Source organism: Dysidea avara, chromosome 8 (assembly GCF_963678975.1).
Source record: "Dysidea avara chromosome 8, odDysAvar1.4, whole genome shotgun sequence".
Taxonomy (NCBI): domain Eukaryota; kingdom Metazoa; phylum Porifera; class Demospongiae; order Dictyoceratida; family Dysideidae; genus Dysidea; species Dysidea avara.
The window spans coordinates 33,800,509-33,827,753 of NC_089279.1; the positions used below are offsets into that span (position 1 = coordinate 33,800,509).

At 40.0% G+C, this 27,245-nt stretch overlaps 1 protein-coding gene across 1 annotated transcript; it reads right to left on the reverse strand.

Annotated features, from left to right (window-relative positions):
• On the reverse strand, positions 1 to 26,469 carry LOC136263413 (bone morphogenetic protein 4-like). The gene is made up of 3 exons (XM_066057925.1): positions 25,864 to 26,469; positions 1,154 to 1,687; positions 1 to 1,051 (listed from the first exon to the last, which is right to left on the reverse strand). Exons 2-3 carry the CDS (start codon positions 1,497 to 1,499, stop codon positions 240 to 242), a joined length of 1,158 nt encoding a protein of 385 aa, XP_065913997.1. The 5' UTR covers positions 1,500 to 1,687; positions 25,864 to 26,469; the 3' UTR covers positions 1 to 239.
• Positions 26,470 to 27,245: the final 776 nt, after the last annotated feature.

Here is a 27,245-nt window from a genome sequence, read left to right on the forward strand (position 1 = left end):
CATTAGATCATTGTATCATTGTTGTACAATTACACATACACATACACCTCTGACATTATACTTATTGACTAAAACACCATTGACCAGCTCCAGTTTACTTTTCATGTACTGTACGTACATACATTAAGCTGAAAACTATACAAAACAAAATTATGACTAGACAAACAAAACTACACAAAATAAAAAGAATCCATTGCTACTCTTGTAGTAATTCACTGAATGTTATGCGATAGGAGAGATCATACACAACCACATGAGGTAGCTCTAGCTGGAATGTTTTTGTAGATAGTCTCATGAGTCAACTCATTATAGAACACCGTTTGGATCAGTTCAAAATTAGTTGGTACACAACACCTCTTTGGTGCCCCTGCATGGCCTCTGGTCTGGTAGTAGTGGAGGGAAAGAATACTTGCATAATCAGTTAATGATTCTACTGGTAGTCTTGGACAGTGACCACCACACACTCCAACATCAAATGACTTGGGGATCACCAGATGGACATTGCCTGCACTTATGGCAGTGTTGCTAACCTCCATTTTTTGAAGATGACATGCCACATGTGAGGTCTCAATAGAACTAGAACTGTTACTTTCACGTCTTACTTTCTTGTGCTTTACATCTGACATCTTTTTTTCTTGTAACACTTTACTCAAGAATTTGTTAGTGTTATCATGAGTGAACACAACTAACAAAGGTTCAGTGTTCAGAATGTCTTCTTGTTCCCCAGATGAGTAAACACCTTCACATGATAGTTGTTGCTCTCCTTTAGTCAGTGTAACTTTCAAGCCATAGTTAACCCATCCTTGTTTCCAGCTCTCAACTATTGGAGTGACGTCAAATGTTTTCCATCCTGGACTAGAGTCAGTGTGTTTGAAAGTGAGCTTTAGAGGTGAGTCAATGTTGTTGTCATTGAGGAGGTAATAAATATTGACCTCATAGTAGTCTCCTGGCATTGAGATCTTCTGTAGTAGACGTAGTTCAGCATGAATTATTTCCTCTCCATCAATGCTAGCCTTGCTAATGTTGAATTTATAATATCCACAACCAGTACCTATACAATAATACCATATAATAATTCAAATGGACAACAATATAACTACCTATATAGCTATTTAGAGCATGTAATTTTTAACCTTAAGTACAGCGGACGTACCTATTGCTTGATTCCCAAAGGATCTTATTGTATTTGCTTTGGTCATCTTATGGCCTTTTAGTGTATGCACTGGTTCACTGGGAAAGTTAAAGTTGACAAAGAGATCCTTCAAGTAGCTGGGTAGAGTTGTGTTGGTTAGTTCATGAGCAAATTTGTTCATCTCAAGACTGTCATCGATGTTCTCTGAGTCATCATCAAGACTCCATGAGTCTGAATTATTGGCTTCCTTTCTAGTCACCTTCACTGGTTGCTGCTCCTCTACCATATGTCTGATGGGAACTGAGTCAACTGTAAAATGACTGAGAGTGAGTAGTAGTAGAATCAGGTACACTGAGAACTTCATCATCTTGTTAACTCCTTTAGTTACTTGTTTCAAGTTCTGCTAAATCACTCCACTGAAGTATGGTCCGTGATTCAGCTACTTTTATATGTCTCTACTGTAACATAACCTATCAACCCTTGTAATCTCATCTTTACTACTGTTGGAAAATCATTACTTCCCTTGATTAATATGGTCTACAATAGTGTGGGTATCTGCAGTGACATAAAAATAGCTGGCATTTTATTGAACTGGCATTTGGCCTTTGGTTATAAATAGCCATGTTATACGTGTGAGTTAACTACATCATTACTGTGTACAGCTTTCAATTATATGTGCAATTAAAAATATGTACTGGCTTGACTGGATTAAGTTATCTTGTTTTGAGAAAGTGAACACGAGCATCACTGATTTGTGCTCCTTACACTTCTAGTAGTAGTGCTAAAATTATATGCACCCCACCTGTAGCTATTCATTTTATGAAAGAGCAAAATGTAGGACAACAAAAAAACTTTTCTTTTCTATATAGAAATAATTGATTCACATTATTAGAAATGTATCGCATTAATTTTAGTTTGAAGGCATCAAACTTCATCACTGTAGTGTTGTATTACTGGAGGGTACAAGAGGATATCAGGTGGAGGAGGTTAGTTCATTTAAGGAATAAATACCCCTGTGAATTCCTATGCACTTCCAAATTTGGCTTAATATGTATATATGAGTATCATTGTACTGATACTCTCCCTGATTAGTGTGGAGGGTATATGTTGACTGGTCAGATTAGCTGATCAAAAACAATCTTTGTGATGCTAATGGTAGCTGCCCATCCTCCTTGATCAGTGTGTAGGCCATTATTAATTTCACTTTAACAAAACAAGAATATTAAGTGTTAGTTTGCTAGCTATTATCTCAGTATAGACTACCAGAAGTCTGATAGCTTGAGTGTGTATAACAAGGTATTAGGATCTTGACATTGCAGAAGCACTGTTGAGCTGGTGGTGACTTGATCTCCAGGCAACTCACAGTCTAGGCAAGTGTCTATTCTATGGAGCTGAACAGCCCAGGAACAAATATTTATATGCCTGATTGTCTGTGACTAACTATATAGTAATTTGCATATTATGTTGTATGTCCAACATAGTCCAACATAACAAATCGTAGCGACATCTGTTCAACTAGTGTTTGTGTACATATTATGTAGTTAGAGGAGAGTTTAGTAGGGATCATTTTAATACTATTACCATTCATGTGCTATCTAAAGATATGACATAAGCTACAAGTGTATTTGTATTTTGAGCATATAGGCAATGGAAAGAATAAGCTACGCAGGTGAAGGATTAAATTCTCATAAAAATTAATATGTAGGTGGTAATCAAAATTATACTAAAGCTATTGAAATTTGAAATACTTTGACAAGATACATATGTACGTATCACAAGTCAGTTTTACAGGTATCAAGCTTCACCTGTAAACACAATAGTACTGGATTACTGGGGATATAAGATTAGGTATGTAGTTAAGGAGGAACAACTCCTTCTGTATTATTGTAATATCCTATACTTATCCAAATTTAGTGTTTGTTAGTTTCATTGTAGGTATACCCTCTGATTAGTGTGGAGGGTGTATGTTGACTAGTCGTACAAGCTGATCAAAACAATCCTTGTGATGCCAATGGTGGTTGTTTCATCCTCCTTGATGAGTGTGTAGGCCAGTTCTAATTAAACAAGATTACAGTGTATTATGTGTTGTTTACGTGAACTCAGTTACATCATCCTTGTAGGATATGGTTGGATTGTGGTGAATAACACATGGGTTCTGTGGTTACTAAATGCCATTAAATGTAATAGTGAAACTTATTTTCTAGTCATTGATACTTGGCCCGGTTCAAGCTGCATGAACATGACTATAATCTTGTGCTTTATATCTAATATTCTTTCATCTTAGAAATTTGTTGGTGTTATCGTGATATGTGTGAACGCAACTAACAAAGGTTCGGTGTTCAGTATATCTTCTTGTTCCCCAGAAGAGTAAACACTTCACATGATAGTTGCTGTTCTCCTTTAGTCAGTGTAACTTTCAAGCCATAGTTAACCCATCCTTGTTTCTAATTCTCTCCTGGACTAGAGTCAGTGTGTTTGACACTACTATAAATTCAATGTGTTTGACGCTAAGCTTTATGTGAGTTGATGTAGTCATAGAGCAGGTAATAAGGCTCATAACAGTCTCCTGACATTAAGATCTTCTGTAGTAGAAATAGTTCAGCATGAATTATTTCCTCTCCCTCAATATACTGGCTTTGTCAATGTTAAAATTTATAATGTCCACAACCAGCAGCTGTGGAAAGATAACATGCATACTAACTTTATTATTGTTATTCGAACTTTACAGTGGCCAGCACTGAAGGTCTGTGCTGCAGCCTTTGGATTACCTAACAGAAACTGGAGACTTTAAATGATCATTACTTAACCTACAGTAGTTGATAATGAGGTGAAACCAGAAAATGGGTCAAAAAAGGAAAAAATCCCTCCTACCCCAGGATTCAAACCACAGGCCACCCAATGTCTAGTCGAGCACCACACTCAGTCTCCTTCAGGAGGGAATTTGTAATGTAAATACTGTATTCTAACTGTGTACTTTCAAACGCTATGCACACATTTCGAAGTATATGTGTATGTAGTACATAACTACATGTACACATACCATTAATTGGTTCTCAAAGGATCGTATTTTATCTTTTGATATTTCAGTGTATTGGCTGATCCACTAGGAAAGCTAAACTTGACATACAGATCCAGTCCTTCAGGTATGTAGCTGGGTAGGGATGCATTAGCTATGTAGTTCATGGACAAGTTTATTCTGTATAAGACCATAAACGTTCTCTAGGTCAAGATTAGCTGATTAGCTTCCCTTCTAGCCACCTTCACTGGTTGCTGCTCATCTACCATATGTCTGATGGGAACTGAGTGAACTGTAAAATGACTGATGGTAGTAGTGTAAACAAGCACACTGAGAGCTTCAGCACTTCTTTTGTGATATCAAATAAACAAAGTAGTTGATGATTATACACATACAATATTATATGCATGTAGCAGTTGTCAACATTTTATCTGATACTGCTGATGTGATCTTTCTAGATACACCCATAGTCACTCTTACTCGATATCTTCTGTTGCCTTGGATTTTAGCAGAACATAAAGTGTACAAAAATGACTGGTATTTTAACTCATCAAATAACAAAATGATCACCCCTGTAGTCATCAATCAGTACATAGCAAAGGTAAGGCCATGGAGCAACTGAAGCAGCCAAATCTATTTATTGTCAGCAGTTACCAAACTTTTACATTGATGCATGTCTGTGATGTACTTTTGGTAAAGGATGAAGACTCAAATTAAAAAGGCTACATATGTTTGAGAAACAAGTTTTTCTGAGTCAATTAAAATATATTGGACTGAATATTTGTACAACTTCAGCTAATATACTTTAGACATCAAGACACACGATAGTGTGTCGTGCGGCCCAAGAAGCCGGCGCGCCACACCGTGAGTATATTAACAGGAAGAAAGAAAACGCAATTTTCACACCTATGTAGCTCTGTGATCCCTTATCCGATTGGAACCAAATTTGCTGGAGACGTGCCGCCCAGCTAGGGTAGTCTACATACCAAATTTGAAGAAAATCGCTCCAGCCATTTCCGAGATACGAGCGAACAAAATTTCGTTTTAATTTCTTCGTTTTTTTCTTCTTCTTCTTCTTCTTCTTCTTCTTCATCTTCTTCATTTCGCACACTTCGCAAAATTCGCCATAAAACACGAATGCGTGCTCGGATTTGGCTGAAATTTGGCACACTTAAAGGGCTCATTAAGGCGGATCTCCGTACCAACTTTGGTAGGAATCCGATGAACAGTCACGGAGTTATGACCGATTATTTGCGTAAAATAAGGTCGAAGGTCTGTCACGCCTACAGGGTAAACGCCTTGGAGGAATCAGTTGAAAATTGATATGTAGATGGAGCAACCATCGTAGGAGTGCCTTTTTGTGGTTTGAAAGGAATCGGGATAAAGACCATGGAGATATGACACGAAACCCAACCTGTGTCAAAATTACGCGATCGATTTTTATGAATAAAAAAACTATTAGTTTTCGTATCTACCAGGCAAACTGCTTAGAGCAACGAGCTGAAAATCAGTATGTAGCTGGAATAATCATCATAGAAGGTCCTTGCAGTAGTACAGAAGAATCGGATTACAAATCACTGAGTTATGATTCGAAAGGCAACTAGGTGCAGCAAATGCGAGATCGAGATACTCTAATAGAACAGTCACCCTAATAAAGCATTCAGCTGCATTTATAATTTACTCAGTTATATTACATTGTAAGTTATTCTGTGGGGAATTCAGCTACAAACAAGTCAACCTGTAGTCAGATCAGCTAGAAGAAGGTACCTAATAGAGAGTTCAGCTACAAATAAACCATCATGTAGAGAGTTCAGCTCAAATAAATCACCCTGTAGAGAATTCAGCTACAAACAAATTGCCCTGTAGAGAGATCAGCTAGAAGAAGTTACCTTGTAGAGAGTTCAGTTACAAAGAAACAATCATGCAAAGAGTTTAGCTACAAACAAATCACCCAGTAAAAAGTTCCGCTATGAACAGATCACACTGTAGAGAGTTCAGTTAGAAACAAGTCATCCTGTAGAGAGATCAGCTAGAAGAAGTTACCTTGTAGAGAGTTCAGCTACAAACAAATCACCCTGTAGAGAGTTCAGCTACAAACAAGTCACCCTGTAGAGAGATCAGCTAGAAGAAGTTACCTTGTAGAGAGTTCAGCTACAAACAAATTACCCTGTAGAAAGTTCAGTTACAAACAAGTCACCCTGTAGAGAGATCAGCTAGAAACAAGTCATCCTGTAGAGAGTTCAGCTAGAAGAAGTTACGTTGTACAGAGTTCAGCTACAAAGAAACTACCATGTAGAGAGTTCAGCTGCAAATAAATCGCCCTGTAGAGAGTTCAGCTACAAACAAATCACCCTGTAGAAAGATCCGCTAGAAGAAGTTACCTTGTAGAGAGTTCAGCTACAAACAAATCACCCTGTAGAAAGGTCAGCTAGAAGAAGTTACCTTGTAGAGAGTTCAGCTACAAACAAATCACCCTGTAGAGAGTTCAGCTAGAAACAAGTCACCCTGTAGAGAGATCAGCTAGAAACAAGCCACCCGTAGAGAGTTCAGCTAGAAGAAGTTGCATTGTAGAGAGTTCAGCTACAAAGAAGCTACCTTGTAGAGAGTTCAGCTGCAAACAAATCGCCCTGTAGAGAATTCAGCTACAAACAAATCACCCTGTAGAAAGGTCAGCTAGAAGAAGTTACCTTGTAGAGAGTTCAGCTACAAACAAATCACCCTGTAGAGAGTTCAGCTTCAAACAAGTCACCATGTAGAGAGTTCAGCTAGAAGAAGTTACATTGTAGAGAGTTCAGCTACAAAGAAGCTACCTTGTAGAGAGTTCAGCTGCAAATAAATCGCCCTGTAGAGAGTTCAGCTACAAACAAATCACCCTGTAGAAAGATCCGCTAGAAGAAGTTACCTTGTAGAGAGTTCAGCTACAAACAAATCACCCTGTAGAGAGTTCAGCTTCAAACAAGTCACCATGTAGAGAGTTCAGCTAGAAGAAGTTACATTGTAGAGAGTTCAGCTACAAAGAAGCTACCTTGTAGAGAGTTCAGCTGCAAATAAATCGCCCTGTAGAGAGTTCAGCTACAGACAAATCACCCTGTAGAAAGATCCGCTAGAAGAAGTTACCTTGTAGAGAGTTCAGCTACAAACAAATCACCCTGTAGAGAGTTCAGCTTCAAACAAGTCACCATGTAGAGAGTTCAGCTAGAAGAAGTTACATTGTAGAGAGTTCAGCTACAAAGAAGCTACCTTGTAGAGAGTTCAGCTGCAAATAAATCGCCCTGTAGAGAGTTCAGCTACAAACAAATCACCCTGTAGAAAGATCCGCTAGAAGAAGTTACCTTGTAGGGAGTTCAGCTACAAACAAATCACCCTGTAGAAAGGTCAGCTAGAAGAAGTTACCTTGTAGAGAGTTCAGCTACAAACAAATCACCCTGTAGAGAGTTCAGCTAGAAACAAGTCACCCTGTAGAGAGATCAGCTAGAAACAAGCCACCCATAGAGAGTTCAGCTAGAAGAAGTTACATTGTAGAGAGTTCAGCTACAAACAAGTCACCATGTAGAGAGTTCAGCTAGAAGAAGTTACCTTGTAGAGAGTTCAGCTACAAACAAATCACCCTGTAGAGAGTTCAGCTACAAACAAGTCACCCTGCAGAGAGATCAGCTAGAAACAAGTCATCCTGTAGAGAGTTCAGCTAGAAGAAGTTACCTTGTAGAGAGTTCAGCTACAAACAAATCACCCTGTAGACAGTTCAGCTACAAACAAGTCACCCTGTAGAGAGATCAGCTAGAAACAAGTCATCCTGTAGAGAGTTCAGCTAGAAGAAGTTACATTGTAGAGAGTTCAGCTACAAAGAAACTACCATGTAGAGAATTCAGCTACAGAAGAAGTTACCTTGTAGAGGGTTCAGCTACAAACAAATCACCTTGTAGAGAGTTCAGATAGAAACAAGTCACCCTGTAGAGAGTTCAGCTAGAAACAAGCCACCCGTAGAGAGTTCAGCTAGAAGAAGTTACATTGTAGAGAGTTCAGCTACAAAGAAGCTACCTTGTAGAGAGTTCAGCTGCAAACAAATCGCCCTGTAGAGAATTCAGCTACAAACAAATCACCCTGTAGAAAGATCAGCTAGAAGAAGTTACCTTGTAGAGAGTTCAGCTACAAACAAATCACCCTGTAGAGAGTTCAGCTTCAAACAAGTCACCATGTAGAGAGTTCAGCTAGAAGAAGTTACATTGTAGAGAGTTCAGCTACAAAGAAACTACCATGTAAAGAGTTCAGCTGCAAACAAATCGCCCTGTAGAGAATTCAGCTACAAACAAATCACCCTGTAAAAAGATCAGCTAGAAGAAGTTACCTTGTAGAGAGTTCAGCTACAAACAAATCACCTTGCAGAGAGTTCAGCTAGAAACAAGTCACCCTGTAGAGAGATCAACTAGAAACAAGCCACCCGTAGATAGTTCAGCTAGAATAAGTTACACTGTAGAGAGTTCAGCTACAAAGAAACTACCATGTAGAGAGTTCAGCTGCAAACAAATTGCCCTGTAGAGAATTCAGCTACAAACAAATCACCCTGTAAAAAGATCAGCTAGAAGAAGTTACCTTGTAGAGAGTTCAGCTTCAAACAAATCACCTTGTAGAGAGTTCAGCTAGAAACAAGTCACCCTGTAGAGAGATCAACTAGAAACAAGCCACCCGTAGATAGTTCAGCTAGAATAAGTTACACTGTAGAGAGTTCGGCTACAAAGAAACTACCATGTAGAGAGTTCAGCTGCAAACAAATTGCCCTGTAGAGAATTCAGCTACAAACAAATCACCCTGTAGAAAGATCAGCTAGAAGAAGTTACCTTGTAGAGAGTTCAGCTACAAACAAATCACCCTGTAGAGAGTTCAGCTAGAAACAAGTCACCCTGTAGAGAGATCAGCTAGAAACAAGCCACCCATAGAGAGTTCAGCTAGAAGAAGTTACATTGTAGAGAGTTCAGCTACAAACAAGTCACCATGTAGAGAGTTCAGCTAGAAGAAGTTACCTTGTAGAGAGTTCAGCTACAAACAAATCACCCTGTAGAGAGTTCAGCTACAAACAAGTCACCCTGCAGAGAGATCAGCTAGAAACAAGTCATCCTGTAGAGAGTTCAGCTAGAAGAAGTTACCTTGTAGAGAGTTCAGCTACAAACAAATCACCCTGTAGACAGTTCAGCTACAAACAAGTCACCCTGTAGAGAGATCAGCTAGAAACAAGTCATCCTGTAGAGAGTTCAGCTAGAAGAAGTTACATTGTAGAGAGTTCAGCTACAAAGAAACTACCATGTAGAGAATTCAGCTACAGAAGAAGTTACCTTGTAGAGGGTTCAGCTACAAACAAATCACCTTGTAGAGAGTTCAGATAGAAACAAGTCACCCTGTAGAGAGTTCAGCTAGAAACAAGCCACCCGTAGAGAGTTCAGCTAGAAGAAGTTACATTGTAGAGAGTTCAGCTACAAAGAAGCTACCTTGTAGAGAGTTCAGCTGCAAACAAATCGCCCTGTAGAGAATTCAGCTACAAACAAATCACCCTGTAGAAAGATCAGCTAGAAGAAGTTACCTTGTAGAGAGTTCAGCTACAAACAAATCACCCTGTAGAGAGTTCAGCTTCAAACAAGTCACCATGTAGAGGGTTCAGCTAGAAGAAGTTACATTGTAGAGAGTTCAGCTACAAAGAAACTACCATGTAAAGAGTTCAGCTGCAAACAAATCGCCCTGTAGAGAATTCAGCTACAAACAAATCACCCTGTAGAAAGATCAGCTAGAAGAAGTTACCTTGTAGAGAGTTCAGCTACAAACAAATCACCTTGTAGAGAGTTCAGCTAGAAACAAGTCACCCTGTAGAGAGATCAACTAGAAACAAGCCACCCGTAGATAGTTCAGCTAGAATAAGTTACACTGTAGAGAGTTCGGCTACAAAGAAACTACCATGTAGAGAGTTCAGCTGCAAACAAATTGCCCTGTAGAGAATTCAGCTACAAACAAATCACCCTGTAGAAAGATCAGCTAGAAGAAGTTACCTTGTAGAGAGTTCAGCTACAAACAAATCACCCTGTAGAGAGTTCAGCTACAAACAAGTCACCCTGTAGAGAGATCAGCTAGAAACAAGTCATCCTTTAGAGAGTTCAGCTAGAAGAAGTTACATTGTAGAGAGTTCAGCTACAAAGAAACTACCATGTAGAGAGTTTAGCTGCAAACAAATCGTCCTGTAGAGAATTCAGCTACAAACAAATCACCCTGTAGAAAGATTAGCTAGAAGAAGTTACCTTGTAGAGAGTTCAGCTACAAACAAATCACCTTGTAGAGAGTTCAGCTACAAACAAGTCACCCTGTAGAGAGATTAGCTAGAAACAAGCCACCCGTAGAGAGTTTAGCTAGAAGAAGTTACATTGTAGAGAGTTCAGCAGTTTAGCTGCAAACAAATCACCCTGTAGAGAATTCAGCTACAAACAAATCACCCTGTAGAAAGATCAGCCAGAAGAAGTTACCTTGTAGAGAGTTCAGCTACAAACAAGTCACCCTGTAGAGAGATCAGCTAGAAACAAGCCACCCGTAGAGAGTTTAGCTAGAAGAAGTTACATTGTAGAGAGTTCAGCAGTTTAGCTGCAAACAAATCGCCCTGTAGAGAATTCAGCTACAAACAAATCACCCTGTAGAAAGATCAGCTAGAAGAAGTTACCTTGTAGAGAGTTCAGCTACAAACAAATCACCCTGTAGAGAGTTCAGCTACAAACAAGTTATCTGGTAGAGGGATCAGCTAGAAGGATCACCTTGCAGAGAGTTCAGCTACAAACAAGTTATCTGGTAGAGGGATCAGCTAGAAGGATCACCTTGCAGAGAGGTCAGCTACAAAGAAATCACCCTGCTTCATCTTTTCTTCTTCCTGTAGTAAAGAAAAAAATGACAGGTTAAAAAGCCCTAAAGCCGGCCATAGGTCGGCTTTGGGGTATACAAATGCAAAAAGAAGTGAAATCTAATCCAAAACAGCCAAGCTGTAAAAAAAGAGTGCGGCCCTGAGAAAGGCTATGGTGAAAAAAGATGTGAAATCCAAGGTGGCGGCCAAGAAATGGCTGTGATGGTAGGTTAATGGTAAAAATTTTAATAACAGCAATTCAGTGAATTTGGTGCCGCTTGGTCTTGGCACAAAATTCACTTGAATTGTCGTTATTAAAATTTTTACCATTAACCTACCATCACAGCCATTTCTTGGCCGCCACCTTGGATTTCACATCTTTTTTCACCATAGCCTTTCTCAGGGCCGCACTCTTTTTTTACAGCTTGGCTGTTTTGGATTAGATTCTATATATCAAGACACACGATAGTGTGTCGTGCGGCCCAAGAAGCCGGCGCGCCACACCGTGAGTATCAAGACACACGATAGTGTGTCGTGCGGCCCAAGAAGCCGGCGCGCCACACCGTGAGTATATTAACAGGAAGAAAGAAAACGCAATTTTCACACCTATGTAGCTCTGTGATCCCTTATCCGATTGGAACCAAATTTGCTGGAGACGTGCCGCCCAGCTAGGGTAGTCTACATACCAAATTTGAAGAAAATCGCTCCAGCCATTTCCGAGATACGAGCGAACAAAATTTCGTTTTAATTTCTTCGTTTTTTTCTTCTTCTTCTTCTTCTTCTTCTTCATCTTCTTCATTTCGCACACTTCGCAAAATTCGCCATAAAACACGAATGCGTGCTCGGATTTGGCTGAAATTTGGCACACTTAAAGGGCTCATTAAGGCGGATCTCCGTACCAACTTTGGTAGGAATCCGATGAACAGTCACGGAGTTATGACCGATTATTTGCGTAAAATAAGGTCGAAGGTCTGTCACGCCTACAGGGTAAACGCCTTGGAGGAATCAGTTGAAAATTGATATGTAGATGGAGCAACCATCGTAGGAGTGCCTTTTTGTGGTTTGAAAGGAATCGGGATAAAGACCATGGAGATATGACACGAAACCCAACCTGTGTCAAAATTACGCGATCGATTTTTATGAATAAAAAAACTATTAGTTTTCGTATCTACCAGGCAAACTGCTTAGAGCAACGAGCTGAAAATCAGTATGTAGCTGGAATAATCATCATAGAAGGTCCTTGCAGTAGTACAGAAGAATCGGATTACAAATCACTGAGTTATGATTCGAAAGGCAACTAGGTGCAGCAAATGCGAGATCGAGATACTCTAATAGAACAGTCACCCTAATAAAGCATTCAGCTGCATTTATAATTTACTCAGTTATATTACATTGTAAGTTATTCTGTGGGGAATTCAGCTACAAACAAGTCAACCTGTAGTCAGATCAGCTAGAAGAAGGTACCTAATAGAGAGTTCAGCTACAAATAAACCATCATGTAGAGAGTTCAGCTCAAATAAATCACCCTGTAGAGAATTCAGCTACAAACAAATTGCCCTGTAGAGAGATCAGCTAGAAGAAGTTACCTTGTAGAGAGTTCAGTTACAAAGAAACAATCATGCAAAGAGTTTAGCTACAAACAAATCACCCAGTAAAAAGTTCCGCTATGAACAGATCACACTGTAGAGAGTTCAGTTAGAAACAAGTCATCCTGTAGAGAGATCAGCTAGAAGAAGTTACCTTGTAGAGAGTTCAGCTACAAACAAATCACCCTGTAGAGAGTTCAGCTACAAACAAGTCACCCTGTAGAGAGATCAGCTAGAAGAAGTTACCTTGTAGAGAGTTCAGCTACAAACAAATTACCCTGTAGAAAGTTCAGTTACAAACAAGTCACCCTGTAGAGAGATCAGCTAGAAACAAGTCATCCTGTAGAGAGTTCAGCTAGAAGAAGTTACGTTGTACAGAGTTCAGCTACAAAGAAACTACCATGTAGAGAGTTCAGCTGCAAATAAATCGCCCTGTAGAGAGTTCAGCTACAAACAAATCACCCTGTAGAAAGATCCGCTAGAAGAAGTTACCTTGTAGAGAGTTCAGCTACAAACAAATCACCCTGTAGAAAGGTCAGCTAGAAGAAGTTACCTTGTAGAGAGTTCAGCTACAAACAAATCACCCTGTAGAGAGTTCAGCTAGAAACAAGTCACCCTGTAGAGAGATCAGCTAGAAACAAGCCACCCGTAGAGAGTTCAGCTAGAAGAAGTTGCATTGTAGAGAGTTCAGCTACAAAGAAGCTACCTTGTAGAGAGTTCAGCTGCAAACAAATCGCCCTGTAGAGAATTCAGCTACAAACAAATCACCCTGTAGAAAGGTCAGCTAGAAGAAGTTACCTTGTAGAGAGTTCAGCTACAAACAAATCACCCTGTAGAGAGTTCAGCTTCAAACAAGTCACCATGTAGAGAGTTCAGCTAGAAGAAGTTACATTGTAGAGAGTTCAGCTACAAAGAAGCTACCTTGTAGAGAGTTCAGCTGCAAATAAATCGCCCTGTAGAGAGTTCAGCTACAAACAAATCACCCTGTAGAAAGATCCGCTAGAAGAAGTTACCTTGTAGAGAGTTCAGCTACAAACAAATCACCCTGTAGAGAGTTCAGCTTCAAACAAGTCACCATGTAGAGAGTTCAGCTAGAAGAAGTTACATTGTAGAGAGTTCAGCTACAAAGAAGCTACCTTGTAGAGAGTTCAGCTGCAAATAAATCGCCCTGTAGAGAGTTCAGCTACAGACAAATCACCCTGTAGAAAGATCCGCTAGAAGAAGTTACCTTGTAGAGAGTTCAGCTACAAACAAATCACCCTGTAGAGAGTTCAGCTTCAAACAAGTCACCATGTAGAGAGTTCAGCTAGAAGAAGTTACATTGTAGAGAGTTCAGCTACAAAGAAGCTACCTTGTAGAGAGTTCAGCTGCAAATAAATCGCCCTGTAGAGAGTTCAGCTACAAACAAATCACCCTGTAGAAAGATCCGCTAGAAGAAGTTACCTTGTAGGGAGTTCAGCTACAAACAAATCACCCTGTAGAAAGGTCAGCTAGAAGAAGTTACCTTGTAGAGAGTTCAGCTACAAACAAATCACCCTGTAGAGAGTTCAGCTAGAAACAAGTCACCCTGTAGAGAGATCAGCTAGAAACAAGCCACCCATAGAGAGTTCAGCTAGAAGAAGTTACATTGTAGAGAGTTCAGCTACAAACAAGTCACCATGTAGAGAGTTCAGCTAGAAGAAGTTACCTTGTAGAGAGTTCAGCTACAAACAAATCACCCTGTAGAGAGTTCAGCTACAAACAAGTCACCCTGCAGAGAGATCAGCTAGAAACAAGTCATCCTGTAGAGAGTTCAGCTAGAAGAAGTTACCTTGTAGAGAGTTCAGCTACAAACAAATCACCCTGTAGACAGTTCAGCTACAAACAAGTCACCCTGTAGAGAGATCAGCTAGAAACAAGTCATCCTGTAGAGAGTTCAGCTAGAAGAAGTTACATTGTAGAGAGTTCAGCTACAAAGAAACTACCATGTAGAGAATTCAGCTACAGAAGAAGTTACCTTGTAGAGGGTTCAGCTACAAACAAATCACCTTGTAGAGAGTTCAGATAGAAACAAGTCACCCTGTAGAGAGTTCAGCTAGAAACAAGCCACCCGTAGAGAGTTCAGCTAGAAGAAGTTACATTGTAGAGAGTTCAGCTACAAAGAAGCTACCTTGTAGAGAGTTCAGCTGCAAACAAATCGCCCTGTAGAGAATTCAGCTACAAACAAATCACCCTGTAGAAAGATCAGCTAGAAGAAGTTACCTTGTAGAGAGTTCAGCTACAAACAAATCACCCTGTAGAGAGTTCAGCTTCAAACAAGTCACCATGTAGAGAGTTCAGCTAGAAGAAGTTACATTGTAGAGAGTTCAGCTACAAAGAAACTACCATGTAAAGAGTTCAGCTGCAAACAAATCGCCCTGTAGAGAATTCAGCTACAAACAAATCACCCTGTAAAAAGATCAGCTAGAAGAAGTTACCTTGTAGAGAGTTCAGCTACAAACAAATCACCTTGCAGAGAGTTCAGCTAGAAACAAGTCACCCTGTAGAGAGATCAACTAGAAACAAGCCACCCGTAGATAGTTCAGCTAGAATAAGTTACACTGTAGAGAGTTCAGCTACAAAGAAACTACCATGTAGAGAGTTCAGCTGCAAACAAATTGCCCTGTAGAGAATTCAGCTACAAACAAATCACCCTGTAAAAAGATCAGCTAGAAGAAGTTACCTTGTAGAGAGTTCAGCTTCAAACAAATCACCTTGTAGAGAGTTCAGCTAGAAACAAGTCACCCTGTAGAGAGATCAACTAGAAACAAGCCACCCGTAGATAGTTCAGCTAGAATAAGTTACACTGTAGAGAGTTCGGCTACAAAGAAACTACCATGTAGAGAGTTCAGCTGCAAACAAATTGCCCTGTAGAGAATTCAGCTACAAACAAATCACCCTGTAGAAAGATCAGCTAGAAGAAGTTACCTTGTAGAGAGTTCAGCTACAAACAAATCACCCTGTAGAGAGTTCAGCTAGAAACAAGTCACCCTGTAGAGAGATCAGCTAGAAACAAGCCACCCATAGAGAGTTCAGCTAGAAGAAGTTACATTGTAGAGAGTTCAGCTACAAACAAGTCACCATGTAGAGAGTTCAGCTAGAAGAAGTTACCTTGTAGAGAGTTCAGCTACAAACAAATCACCCTGTAGAGAGTTCAGCTACAAACAAGTCACCCTGCAGAGAGATCAGCTAGAAACAAGTCATCCTGTAGAGAGTTCAGCTAGAAGAAGTTACCTTGTAGAGAGTTCAGCTACAAACAAATCACCCTGTAGACAGTTCAGCTACAAACAAGTCACCCTGTAGAGAGATCAGCTAGAAACAAGTCATCCTGTAGAGAGTTCAGCTAGAAGAAGTTACATTGTAGAGAGTTCAGCTACAAAGAAACTACCATGTAGAGAATTCAGCTACAGAAGAAGTTACCTTGTAGAGGGTTCAGCTACAAACAAATCACCTTGTAGAGAGTTCAGATAGAAACAAGTCACCCTGTAGAGAGTTCAGCTAGAAACAAGCCACCCGTAGAGAGTTCAGCTAGAAGAAGTTACATTGTAGAGAGTTCAGCTACAAAGAAGCTACCTTGTAGAGAGTTCAGCTGCAAACAAATCGCCCTGTAGAGAATTCAGCTACAAACAAATCACCCTGTAGAAAGATCAGCTAGAAGAAGTTACCTTGTAGAGAGTTCAGCTACAAACAAATCACCCTGTAGAGAGTTCAGCTTCAAACAAGTCACCATGTAGAGGGTTCAGCTAGAAGAAGTTACATTGTAGAGAGTTCAGCTACAAAGAAACTACCATGTAAAGAGTTCAGCTGCAAACAAATCGCCCTGTAGAGAATTCAGCTACAAACAAATCACCCTGTAGAAAGATCAGCTAGAAGAAGTTACCTTGTAGAGAGTTCAGCTACAAACAAATCACCTTGTAGAGAGTTCAGCTAGAAACAAGTCACCCTGTAGAGAGATCAACTAGAAACAAGCCACCCGTAGATAGTTCAGCTAGAATAAGTTACACTGTAGAGAGTTCGGCTACAAAGAAACTACCATGTAGAGAGTTCAGCTGCAAACAAATTGCCCTGTAGAGAATTCAGCTACAAACAAATCACCCTGTAGAAAGATCAGCTAGAAGAAGTTACCTTGTAGAGAGTTCAGCTACAAACAAATCACCCTGTAGAGAGTTCAGCTACAAACAAGTCACCCTGTAGAGAGATCAGCTAGAAACAAGTCATCCTTTAGAGAGTTCAGCTAGAAGAAGTTACATTGTAGAGAGTTCAGCTACAAAGAAACTACCATGTAGAGAGTTTAGCTGCAAACAAATCGTCCTGTAGAGAATTCAGCTACAAACAAATCACCCTGTAGAAAGATTAGCTAGAAGAAGTTACCTTGTAGAGAGTTCAGCTACAAACAAATCACCTTGTAGAGAGTTCAGCTACAAACAAGTCACCCTGTAGAGAGATTAGCTAGAAACAAGCCACCCGTAGAGAGTTTAGCTAGAAGAAGTTACATTGTAGAGAGTTCAGCAGTTTAGCTGCAAACAAATCACCCTGTAGAGAATTCAGCTACAAACAAATCACCCTGTAGAAAGATCAGCCAGAAGAAGTTACCTTGTAGAGAGTTCAGCTACAAACAAGTCACCCTGTAGAGAGATCAGCTAGAAACAAGCCACCCGTAGAGAGTTTAGCTAGAAGAAGTTACATTGTAGAGAGTTCAGCAGTTTAGCTGCAAACAAATCGCCCTGTAGAGAATTCAGCTACAAACAAATCACCCTGTAGAAAGATCAGCTAGAAGAAGTTACCTTGTAGAGAGTTCAGCTACAAACAAATCACCCTGTAGAGAGTTCAGCTACAAACAAGTTATCTGGTAGAGGGATCAGCTAGAAGGATCACCTTGCAGAGAGTTCAGCTACAAACAAGTTATCTGGTAGAGGGATCAGCTAGAAGGATCACCTTGCAGAGAGGTCAGCTACAAAGAAATCACCCTGCTTCATCTTTTCTTCTTCCTGTAGTAAAGAAAAAAATGACAGGTTAAAAAGCCCTAAAGCCGGCCATAGGTCGGCTTTGGGGTATACAAATGCAAAAAGAAGTGAAATCTAATCCAAAACAGCCAAGCTGTAAAAAAAGAGTGCGGCCCAAGAAGCCGGCGCGCCACACCGTGAGTATCAAGACACACGATAGTGTGTCGTGCGGCCCAAGAAGCCGGCGCGCCACACCGTGAGTATATTAACAGGAAGAAAGAAAACGCAATTTTCACACCTATGTAGCTCTGTGATCCCTTATCCGATTGGAACCAAATTTGCTGGAGACGTGCCGCCCAGCTAGGGTAGTCTACATACCAAATTTGAAGAAAATCGCTCCAGCCATTTCCGAGATACGAGCGAACAAAATTTCGTTTTAATTTCTTCGTTTTTTTCTTCTTCTTCTTCTTCTTCTTCTTCATCTTCTTCATTTCGCACACTTCGCAAAATTCGCCATAAAACACGAATGCGTGCTCGGATTTGGCTGAAATTTGGCACACTTAAAGGGCTCATTAAGGCGGATCTCCGTACCAACTTTGGTAGGAATCCGATGAACAGTCACGGAGTTATGACCGATTATTTGCGTAAAATAAGGTCGAAGGTCTGTCACGCCTACAGGGTAAACGCCTTGGAGGAATCAGTTGAAAATTGATATGTAGATGGAGCAACCATCGTAGGAGTGCCTTTTTGTGGTTTGAAAGGAATCGGGATAAAGACCATGGAGATATGACACGAAACCCAACCTGTGTCAAAATTACGCGATCGATTTTTATGAATAAAAAAACTATTAGTTTTCGTATCTACCAGGCAAACTGCTTAGAGCAACGAGCTGAAAATCAGTATGTAGCTGGAATAATCATCATAGAAGGTCCTTGCAGTAGTACAGAAGAATCGGATTACAAATCACTGAGTTATGATTCGAAAGGCAACTAGGTGCAGCAAATGCGAGATCGAGATACTCTAATAGAACAGTCACCCTAATAAAGCATTCAGCTGCATTTATAATTTACTCAGTTATATTACATTGTAAGTTATTCTGTGGGGAATTCAGCTACAAACAAGTCAACCTGTAGTCAGATCAGCTAGAAGAAGGTACCTAATAGAGAGTTCAGCTACAAATAAACCATCATGTAGAGAGTTCAGCTCAAATAAATCACCCTGTAGAGAATTCAGCTACAAACAAATTGCCCTGTAGAGAGATCAGCTAGAAGAAGTTACCTTGTAGAGAGTTCAGTTACAAAGAAACAATCATGCAAAGAGTTTAGCTACAAACAAATCACCCAGTAAAAAGTTCCGCTATGAACAGATCACACTGTAGAGAGTTCAGTTAGAAACAAGTCATCCTGTAGAGAGATCAGCTAGAAGAAGTTACCTTGTAGAGAGTTCAGCTACAAACAAATCACCCTGTAGAGAGTTCAGCTACAAACAAGTCACCCTGTAGAGAGATCAGCTAGAAGAAGTTACCTTGTAGAGAGTTCAGCTACAAACAAATTACCCTGTAGAAAGTTCAGTTACAAACAAGTCACCCTGTAGAGAGATCAGCTAGAAACAAGTCATCCTGTAGAGAGTTCAGCTAGAAGAAGTTACGTTGTACAGAGTTCAGCTACAAAGAAACTACCATGTAGAGAGTTCAGCTGCAAATAAATCGCCCTGTAGAGAGTTCAGCTACAAACAAATCACCCTGTAGAAAGATCCGCTAGAAGAAGTTACCTTGTAGAGAGTTCAGCTACAAACAAATCACCCTGTAGAAAGGTCAGCTAGAAGAAGTTACCTTGTAGAGAGTTCAGCTACAAACAAATCACCCTGTAGAGAGTTCAGCTAGAAACAAGTCACCCTGTAGAGAGATCAGCTAGAAACAAGCCACCCGTAGAGAGTTCAGCTAGAAGAAGTTGCATTGTAGAGAGTTCAGCTACAAAGAAGCTACCTTGTAGAGAGTTCAGCTGCAAACAAATCGCCCTGTAGAGAATTCAGCTACAAACAAATCACCCTGTAGAAAGGTCAGCTAGAAGAAGTTACCTTGTAGAGAGTTCAGCTACAAACAAATCACCCTGTAGAGAGTTCAGCTTCAAACAAGTCACCATGTAGAGAGTTCAGCTAGAAGAAGTTACATTGTAGAGAGTTCAGCTACAAAGAAGCTACCTTGTAGAGAGTTCAGCTGCAAATAAATCGCCCTGTAGAGAGTTCAGCTACAAACAAATCACCCTGTAGAAAGATCCGCTAGAAGAAGTTACCTTGTAGAGAGTTCAGCTACAAACAAATCACCCTGTAGAGAGTTCAGCTTCAAACAAGTCACCATGTAGAGAGTTCAGCTAGAAGAAGTTACATTGTAGAGAGTTCAGCTACAAAGAAGCTACCTTGTAGAGAGTTCAGCTGCAAATAAATCGCCCTGTAGAGAGTTCAGCTACAGACAAATCACCCTGTAGAAAGATCCGCTAGAAGAAGTTACCTTGTAGAGAGTTCAGCTACAAACAAATCACCCTGTAGAGAGTTCAGCTTCAAACAAGTCACCATGTAGAGAGTTCAGCTAGAAGAAGTTACATTGTAGAGAGTTCAGCTACAAAGAAGCTACCTTGTAGAGAGTTCAGCTGCAAATAAATCGCCCTGTAGAGAGTTCAGCTACAAACAAATCACCCTGTAGAAAGATCCGCTAGAAGAAGTTACCTTGTAGGGAGTTCAGCTACAAACAAATCACCCTGTAGAAAGGTCAGCTAGAAGAAGTTACCTTGTAGAGAGTTCAGCTACAAACAAATCACCCTGTAGAGAGTTCAGCTAGAAACAAGTCACCCTGTAGAGAGATCAGCTAGAAACAAGCCACCCATAGAGAGTTCAGCTAGAAGAAGTTACATTGTAGAGAGTTCAGCTACAAACAAGTCACCATGTAGAGAGTTCAGCTAGAAGAAGTTACCTTGTAGAGAGTTCAGCTACAAACAAATCACCCTGTAGAGAGTTCAGCTACAAACAAGTCACCCTGCAGAGAGATCAGCTAGAAACAAGTCATCCTGTAGAGAGTTCAGCTAGAAGAAGTTACCTTGTAGAGAGTTCAGCTACAAACAAATCACCCTGTAGACAGTTCAGCTACAAACAAGTCACCCTGTAGAGAGATCAGCTAGAAACAAGTCATCCTGTAGAGAGTTCAGCTAGAAGAAGTTACATTGTAGAGAGTTCAGCTACAAAGAAACTACCATGTAGAGAATTCAGCTACAGAAGAAGTTACCTTGTAGAGGGTTCAGCTACAAACAAATCACCTTGTAGAGAGTTCAGATAGAAACAAGTCACCCTGTAGAGAGTTCAGCTAGAAACAAGCCACCCGTAGAGAGTTCAGCTAGAAGAAGTTACATTGTAGAGAGTTCAGCTACAAAGAAGCTACCTTGTAGAGAGTTCAGCTGCAAACAAATCGCCCTGTAGAGAATTCAGCTACAAACAAATCACCCTGTAGAAAGATCAGCTAGAAGAAGTTACCTTGTAGAGAGTTCAGCTACAAACAAATCACCCTGTAGAGAGTTCAGCTTCAAACAAGTCACCATGTAGAGAGTTCAGCTAGAAGAAGTTACATTGTAGAGAGTTCAGCTACAAAGAAACTACCATGTAAAGAGTTCAGCTGCAAACAAATCGCCCTGTAGAGAATTCAGCTACAAACAAATCACCCTGTAAAAAGATCAGCTAGAAGAAGTTACCTTGTAGAGAGTTCAGCTACAAACAAATCACCTTGCAGAGAGTTCAGCTAGAAACAAGTCACCCTGTAGAGAGATCAACTAGAAACAAGCCACCCGTAGATAGTTCAGCTAGAATAAGTTACACTGTAGAGAGTTCAGCTACAAAGAAACTACCATGTAGAGAGTTCAGCTGCAAACAAATTGCCCTGTAGAGAATTCAGCTACAAACAAATCACCCTGTAAAAAGATCAGCTAGAAGAAGTTACCTTGTAGAGAGTTCAGCTTCAAACAAATCACCTTGTAGAGAGTTCAGCTAGAAACAAGTCACCCTGTAGAGAGATCAACTAGAAACAAGCCACCCGTAGATAGTTCAGCTAGAATAAGTTACACTGTAGAGAGTTCGGCTACAAAGAAACTACCATGTAGAGAGTTCAGCTGCAAACAAATTGCCCTGTAGAGAATTCAGCTACAAACAAATCACCCTGTAGAAAGATCAGCTAGAAGAAGTTACCTTGTAGAGAGTTCAGCTACAAACAAATCACCCTGTAGAGAGTTCAGCTAGAAACAAGTCACCCTGTAGAGAGATCAGCTAGAAACAAGCCACCCATAGAGAGTTCAGCTAGAAGAAGTTACATTGTAGAGAGTTCAGCTACAAACAAGTCACCATGTAGAGAGTTCAGCTAGAAGAAGTTACCTTGTAGAGAGTTCAGCTACAAACAAATCACCCTGTAGAGAGTTCAGCTACAAACAAGTCACCCTGCAGAGAGATCAGCTAGAAACAAGTCATCCTGTAGAGAGTTCAGCTAGAAGAAGTTACCTTGTAGAGGGTTCAGCTACAAACAAATCACCTTGTAGAGAGTTCAGATAGAAACAAGTCACCCTGTAGAGAGTTCAGCTAGAAACAAGCCACCCGTAGAGAGTTCAGCTAGAAGAAGTTACATTGTAGAGAGTTCAGCTACAAAGAAGCTACCTTGTAGAGAGTTCAGCTGCAAACAAATCGCCCTGTAGAGAATTCAGCTACAAACAAATCACCCTGTAGAAAGATCAGCTAGAAGAAGTTACCTTGTAGAGAGTTCAGCTACAAACAAATCACCCTGTAGAGAGTTCAGCTTCAAACAAGTCACCATGTAGAGGGTTCAGCTAGAAGAAGTTACATTGTAGAGAGTTCAGCTACAAAGAAACTACCATGTAAAGAGTTCAGCTGCAAACAAATCGCCCTGTAGAGAATTCAGCTACAAACAAATCACCCTGTAGAAAGATCAGCTAGAAGAAGTTACCTTGTAGAGAGTTCAGCTACAAACAAATCACCTTGTAGAGAGTTCAGCTAGAAACAAGTCACCCTGTAGAGAGATCAACTAGAAACAAGCCACCCGTAGATAGTTCAGCTAGAATAAGTTACACTGTAGAGAGTTCAGCTACAAAGAAACTACCATGTAGAGAGTTCAGCTGCAAACAAATTGCCCTGTAGAGAATTCAGCTACAAACAAATCACCCTGTAAAAAGATCAGCTAGAAGAAGTTACCTTGTAGAGAGTTCAGCTTCAAACAAATCACCTTGTAGAGAGTTCAGCTAGAAACAAGTCACCCTGTAGAGAGATCAACTAGAAACAAGCCACCCGTAGATAGTTCAGCTAGAATAAGTTACACTGTAGAGAGTTCGGCTACAAAGAAACTACCATGTAGAGAGTTCAGCTGCAAACAAATTGCCCTGTAGAGAATTCAGCTACAAACAAATCACCCTGTAGAAAGATCAGCTAGAAGAAGTTACCTTGTAGAGAGTTCAGCTACAAACAAATCACCCTGTAGAGAGTTCAGCTAGAAACAAGTCACCCTGTAGAGAGATCAGCTAGAAACAAGCCACCCATAGAGAGTTCAGCTAGAAGAAGTTACATTGTAGAGAGTTCAGCTACAAACAAGTCACCATGTAGAGAGTTCAGCTAGAAGAAGTTACCTTGTAGAGAGTTCAGCTACAAACAAATCACCCTGTAGAGAGTTCAGCTACAAACAAGTCACCCTGCAGAGAGATCAGCTAGAAACAAGTCATCCTGTAGAGAGTTCAGCTAGAAGAAGTTACCTTGTAGAGGGTTCAGCTACAAACAAATCACCTTGTAGAGAGTTCAGATAGAAACAAGTCACCCTGTAGAGAGTTCAGCTAGAAACAAGCCACCCGTAGAGAGTTCAGCTAGAAGAAGTTACATTGTAGAGAGTTCAGCTACAAAGAAGCTACCTTGTAGAGAGTTCAGCTGCAAACAAATCGCCCTGTAGAGAATTCAGCTACAAACAAATCACCCTGTAGAAAGATCAGCTAGAAGAAGTTACCTTGTAGAGAGTTCAGCTACAAACAAATCACCCTGTAGAGAGTTCAGCTTCAAACAAGTCACCATGTAGAGGGTTCAGCTAGAAGAAGTTACATTGTAGAGAGTTCAGCTACAAAGAAACTACCATGTAAAGAGTTCAGCTGCAAACAAATCGCCCTGTAGAGAATTCAGCTACAAACAAATCACCCTGTAGAAAGATCAGCTAGAAGAAGTTACCTTGTAGAGAGTTCAGCTACAAACAAATCACCTTGTAGAGAGTTCAGCTAGAAACAAGTCACCCTGTAGAGAGATCAACTAGAAACAAGCCACCCGTAGATAGTTCAGCTAGAATAAGTTACACTGTAGAGAGTTCGGCTACAAAGAAACTACCATGTAGAGAGTTCAGCTGCAAACAAATTGCCCTGTAGAGAATTCAGCTACAAACAAATCACCCTGTAGAAAGATCAGCTAGAAGAAGTTACCTTGTAGAGAGTTCAGCTACAAACAAATCACCCTGTAGAGAGTTCAGCTACAAACAAGTCACCCTGTAGAGAGATCAGCTAGAAACAAGTCATCCTTTAGAGAGTTCAGCTAGAAGAAGTTACATTGTAGAGAGTTCAGCTACAAAGAAACTACCATGTAGAGAGTTTAGCTGCAAACAAATCGTCCTGTAGAGAATTCAGCTACAAACAAATCACCCTGTAGAAAGATTAGCTAGAAGAAGTTACCTTGTAGAGAGTTCAGCTACAAACAAATCACCTTGTAGAGAGTTCAGCTACAAACAAGTCACCCTGTAGAGAGATTAGCTAGAAACAAGCCACCCGTAGAGAGTTTAGCTAGAAGAAGTTACATTGTAGAGAGTTCAGCAGTTTAGCTGCAAACAAATCACCCTGTAGAGAATTCAGCTACAAACAAATCACCCTGTAGAAAGATCAGCCAGAAGAAGTTACCTTGTAGAGAGTTCAGCTACAAACAAGTCACCCTGTAGAGAGATCAGCTAGAAACAAGCCACCCGTAGAGAGTTTAGCTAGAAGAAGTTACATTGTAGAGAGTTCAGCAGTTTAGCTGCAAACAAATCGCCCTGTAGAGAATTCAGCTACAAACAAATCACCCTGTAGAAAGATCAGCTAGAAGAAGTTACCTTGTAGAGAGTTCAGCTACAAACAAATCACCCTGTAGAGAGTTCAGCTACAAACAAGTTATCTGGTAGAGGGATCAGCTAGAAGGATCACCTTGCAGAGAGTTCAGCTACAAACAAGTTATCTGGTAGAGGGATCAGCTAGAAGGATCACCTTGCAGAGAGGTCAGCTACAAAGAAATCACCCTGCTTCATCTTTTCTTCTTCCTGTAGTAAAGAAAAAAATGACAGGTTAAAAAGCCCTAAAGCCGGCCATAGGTCGGCTTTGGGGTATACAAATGCAAAAAGAAGTGAAATCTAATCCAAAACAGCCAAGCTGTAAAAAAAGAGTGCGGCCCTGAGAAAGGCTATGGTGAAAAAAGATGTGAAATCCAAGGTGGCGGCCAAGAAATGGCTGTGATGGTAGGTTAATGGTAAAAATTTTAATAACAGCAATTCAGTGAATTTGGTGCCGCTTGGTCTTGGCACAAAATTCACTTGAATTGTCGTTATTAAAATTTTTACCATTAACCTACCATCACAGCCATTTCTTGGCCGCCACCTTGGATTTCACATCTTTTTTCACCATAGCCTTTCTCAGGGCCGCACTCTTTTTTTACAGCTTGGCTGTTTTGGATTAGATATATATTTCAGCATGCACATAGAGTTACCCATGATTAATTCACGTACCAGGAATATATCAGTTATCAAGCTTTATCTCTACAAGGCTATAATTGTAGGAAGTATTCATACTGGGTTACTGGGAGCATTAATATGTGACCAACTAAGGAGAAGAACTCCTCTGTGTTACTCAAATCCTACATTGCCACGCTACAGTATAGCATCGTTATAGGGACACCCTCTACTAAGTGTGGAGGGTAAGACAAATGTTGACCATTTTTGAATGAGTCAATGGTAGCTAGGTCCTTAATCTCAGTTAATTATTAGTGGCCTGTATACTCTTAAAATGTGGAGACTTACTGAAATTGCATGTTGTAAAGTAAGTATGCAACAAAAACAGAGCTAAAATGATGCTGTGTTTGTGTATGTAGCTTGTGAACACATAATTATGTTTAAAGGTTAGGGACACATTGTGCATACTTTGTAACATAAATTCCTGTAATGCTGCATAGCAGTACACTATTTGAATAATATGGTTCAGCGGCATCGACTCTACCTGATTAAATGGTTATAGACCCAAGGTATATTCAGTATCCTTGGACAATGACTGTCGAGATTTCAGTTTAGATGGTGTCTCTGTGATCACGTCGGTTAACTCATCCAGGAGACCGGAGGCATACAAGTCCTCGTAGTTTCTACTTATGGAAATAAAATATCAAAAGTTAGTTTATATGCAAATAAACTTGTTTATATTATATTATGTTAGTACAGAGAGTAAATTGAAGACTAAAGAGGAACTCTACATCTGTAAAGACACTTAGAATTCCAGTAGACTCTGACAATTGTATTGTCAATAGTCAGGCAACTAAGAACTTAATAGCAGTCACTGGAACTTAAGGATTCGGCGGCATCGACTCTACCTGATGGTGTTACTATTGCAAGGCGTTCAACAACGTCCTTGGCAAATGACCTCGGGGACATAGGCTTCTTGTTGGGGGTCTCACCAATGATATCTGCAGACACATCCAGGAGACTACTATCCATGTCTTCAATAATGCTACTTGTGTGGTGGAGAAAAAAAAATGTAAATAATAAAATGTTTAGTTTTAATACTGTAGTAAGTTATGATATGTGTTAAGAGGTGATTGGTGAGAGAGAAGATGGTAGACGGAACTCTGTGACATTGTTCAGAATTCTAGGGGACTCTGACAATAGTATTGTCAATAGTCAGGTAGCTAAGAACTTAATACTAGTCACAACAGTATTTGAATAGTATGGTTCAGCAGCATCGACTCTACCTGATTAAATGGTTACAGACGCAAGGTATATTCAGTATCCTTGGACAATGACTGTCGAGATTTCAGTTTAGATGGTGTCTCTGTGATCATGTCGGTTAACTCATCCAGGAGACCAGAGGCATACAAGTCCTCGTAGTTTCTACTTATGAAAGTAAAATATCAAAAGTTAGTTTATATGCAAATAAACTTGTTTATATTACAATTATGTTAGTACAGAGAGTAAATTGAAGACTAAAGAGGAACTCTACATCTGTAAAGACACTTAGAATCTGACAATGGTATTGTCAATAGTCAGGTAACTAAGAACTTAATAGCTTAATAATAACTCATTTTTTACATTGAAGTTGTAATGTACAAAATGAGTTACTACTATCCATGTCTTGAGACTACTATCCATGTCTTCAATAATGATATCTGCAGACACATCCAGGAGACTACTATCCATGTCTTCAATAATGCTACTTGTGTGGTGGAGAGAAAAAAAATGTAAATAATACAATATTTAGTTTTAATACTGTAGTAAGTTATGATATGTGTTAAGAGGTGATTGGTGAGAGAGAAGATGGTAGACGGAACTCTGTGACATTGTTCAGGATTCCAGTAGACTCTGACAATGGTATTGTCAACAGTCAGATAACTA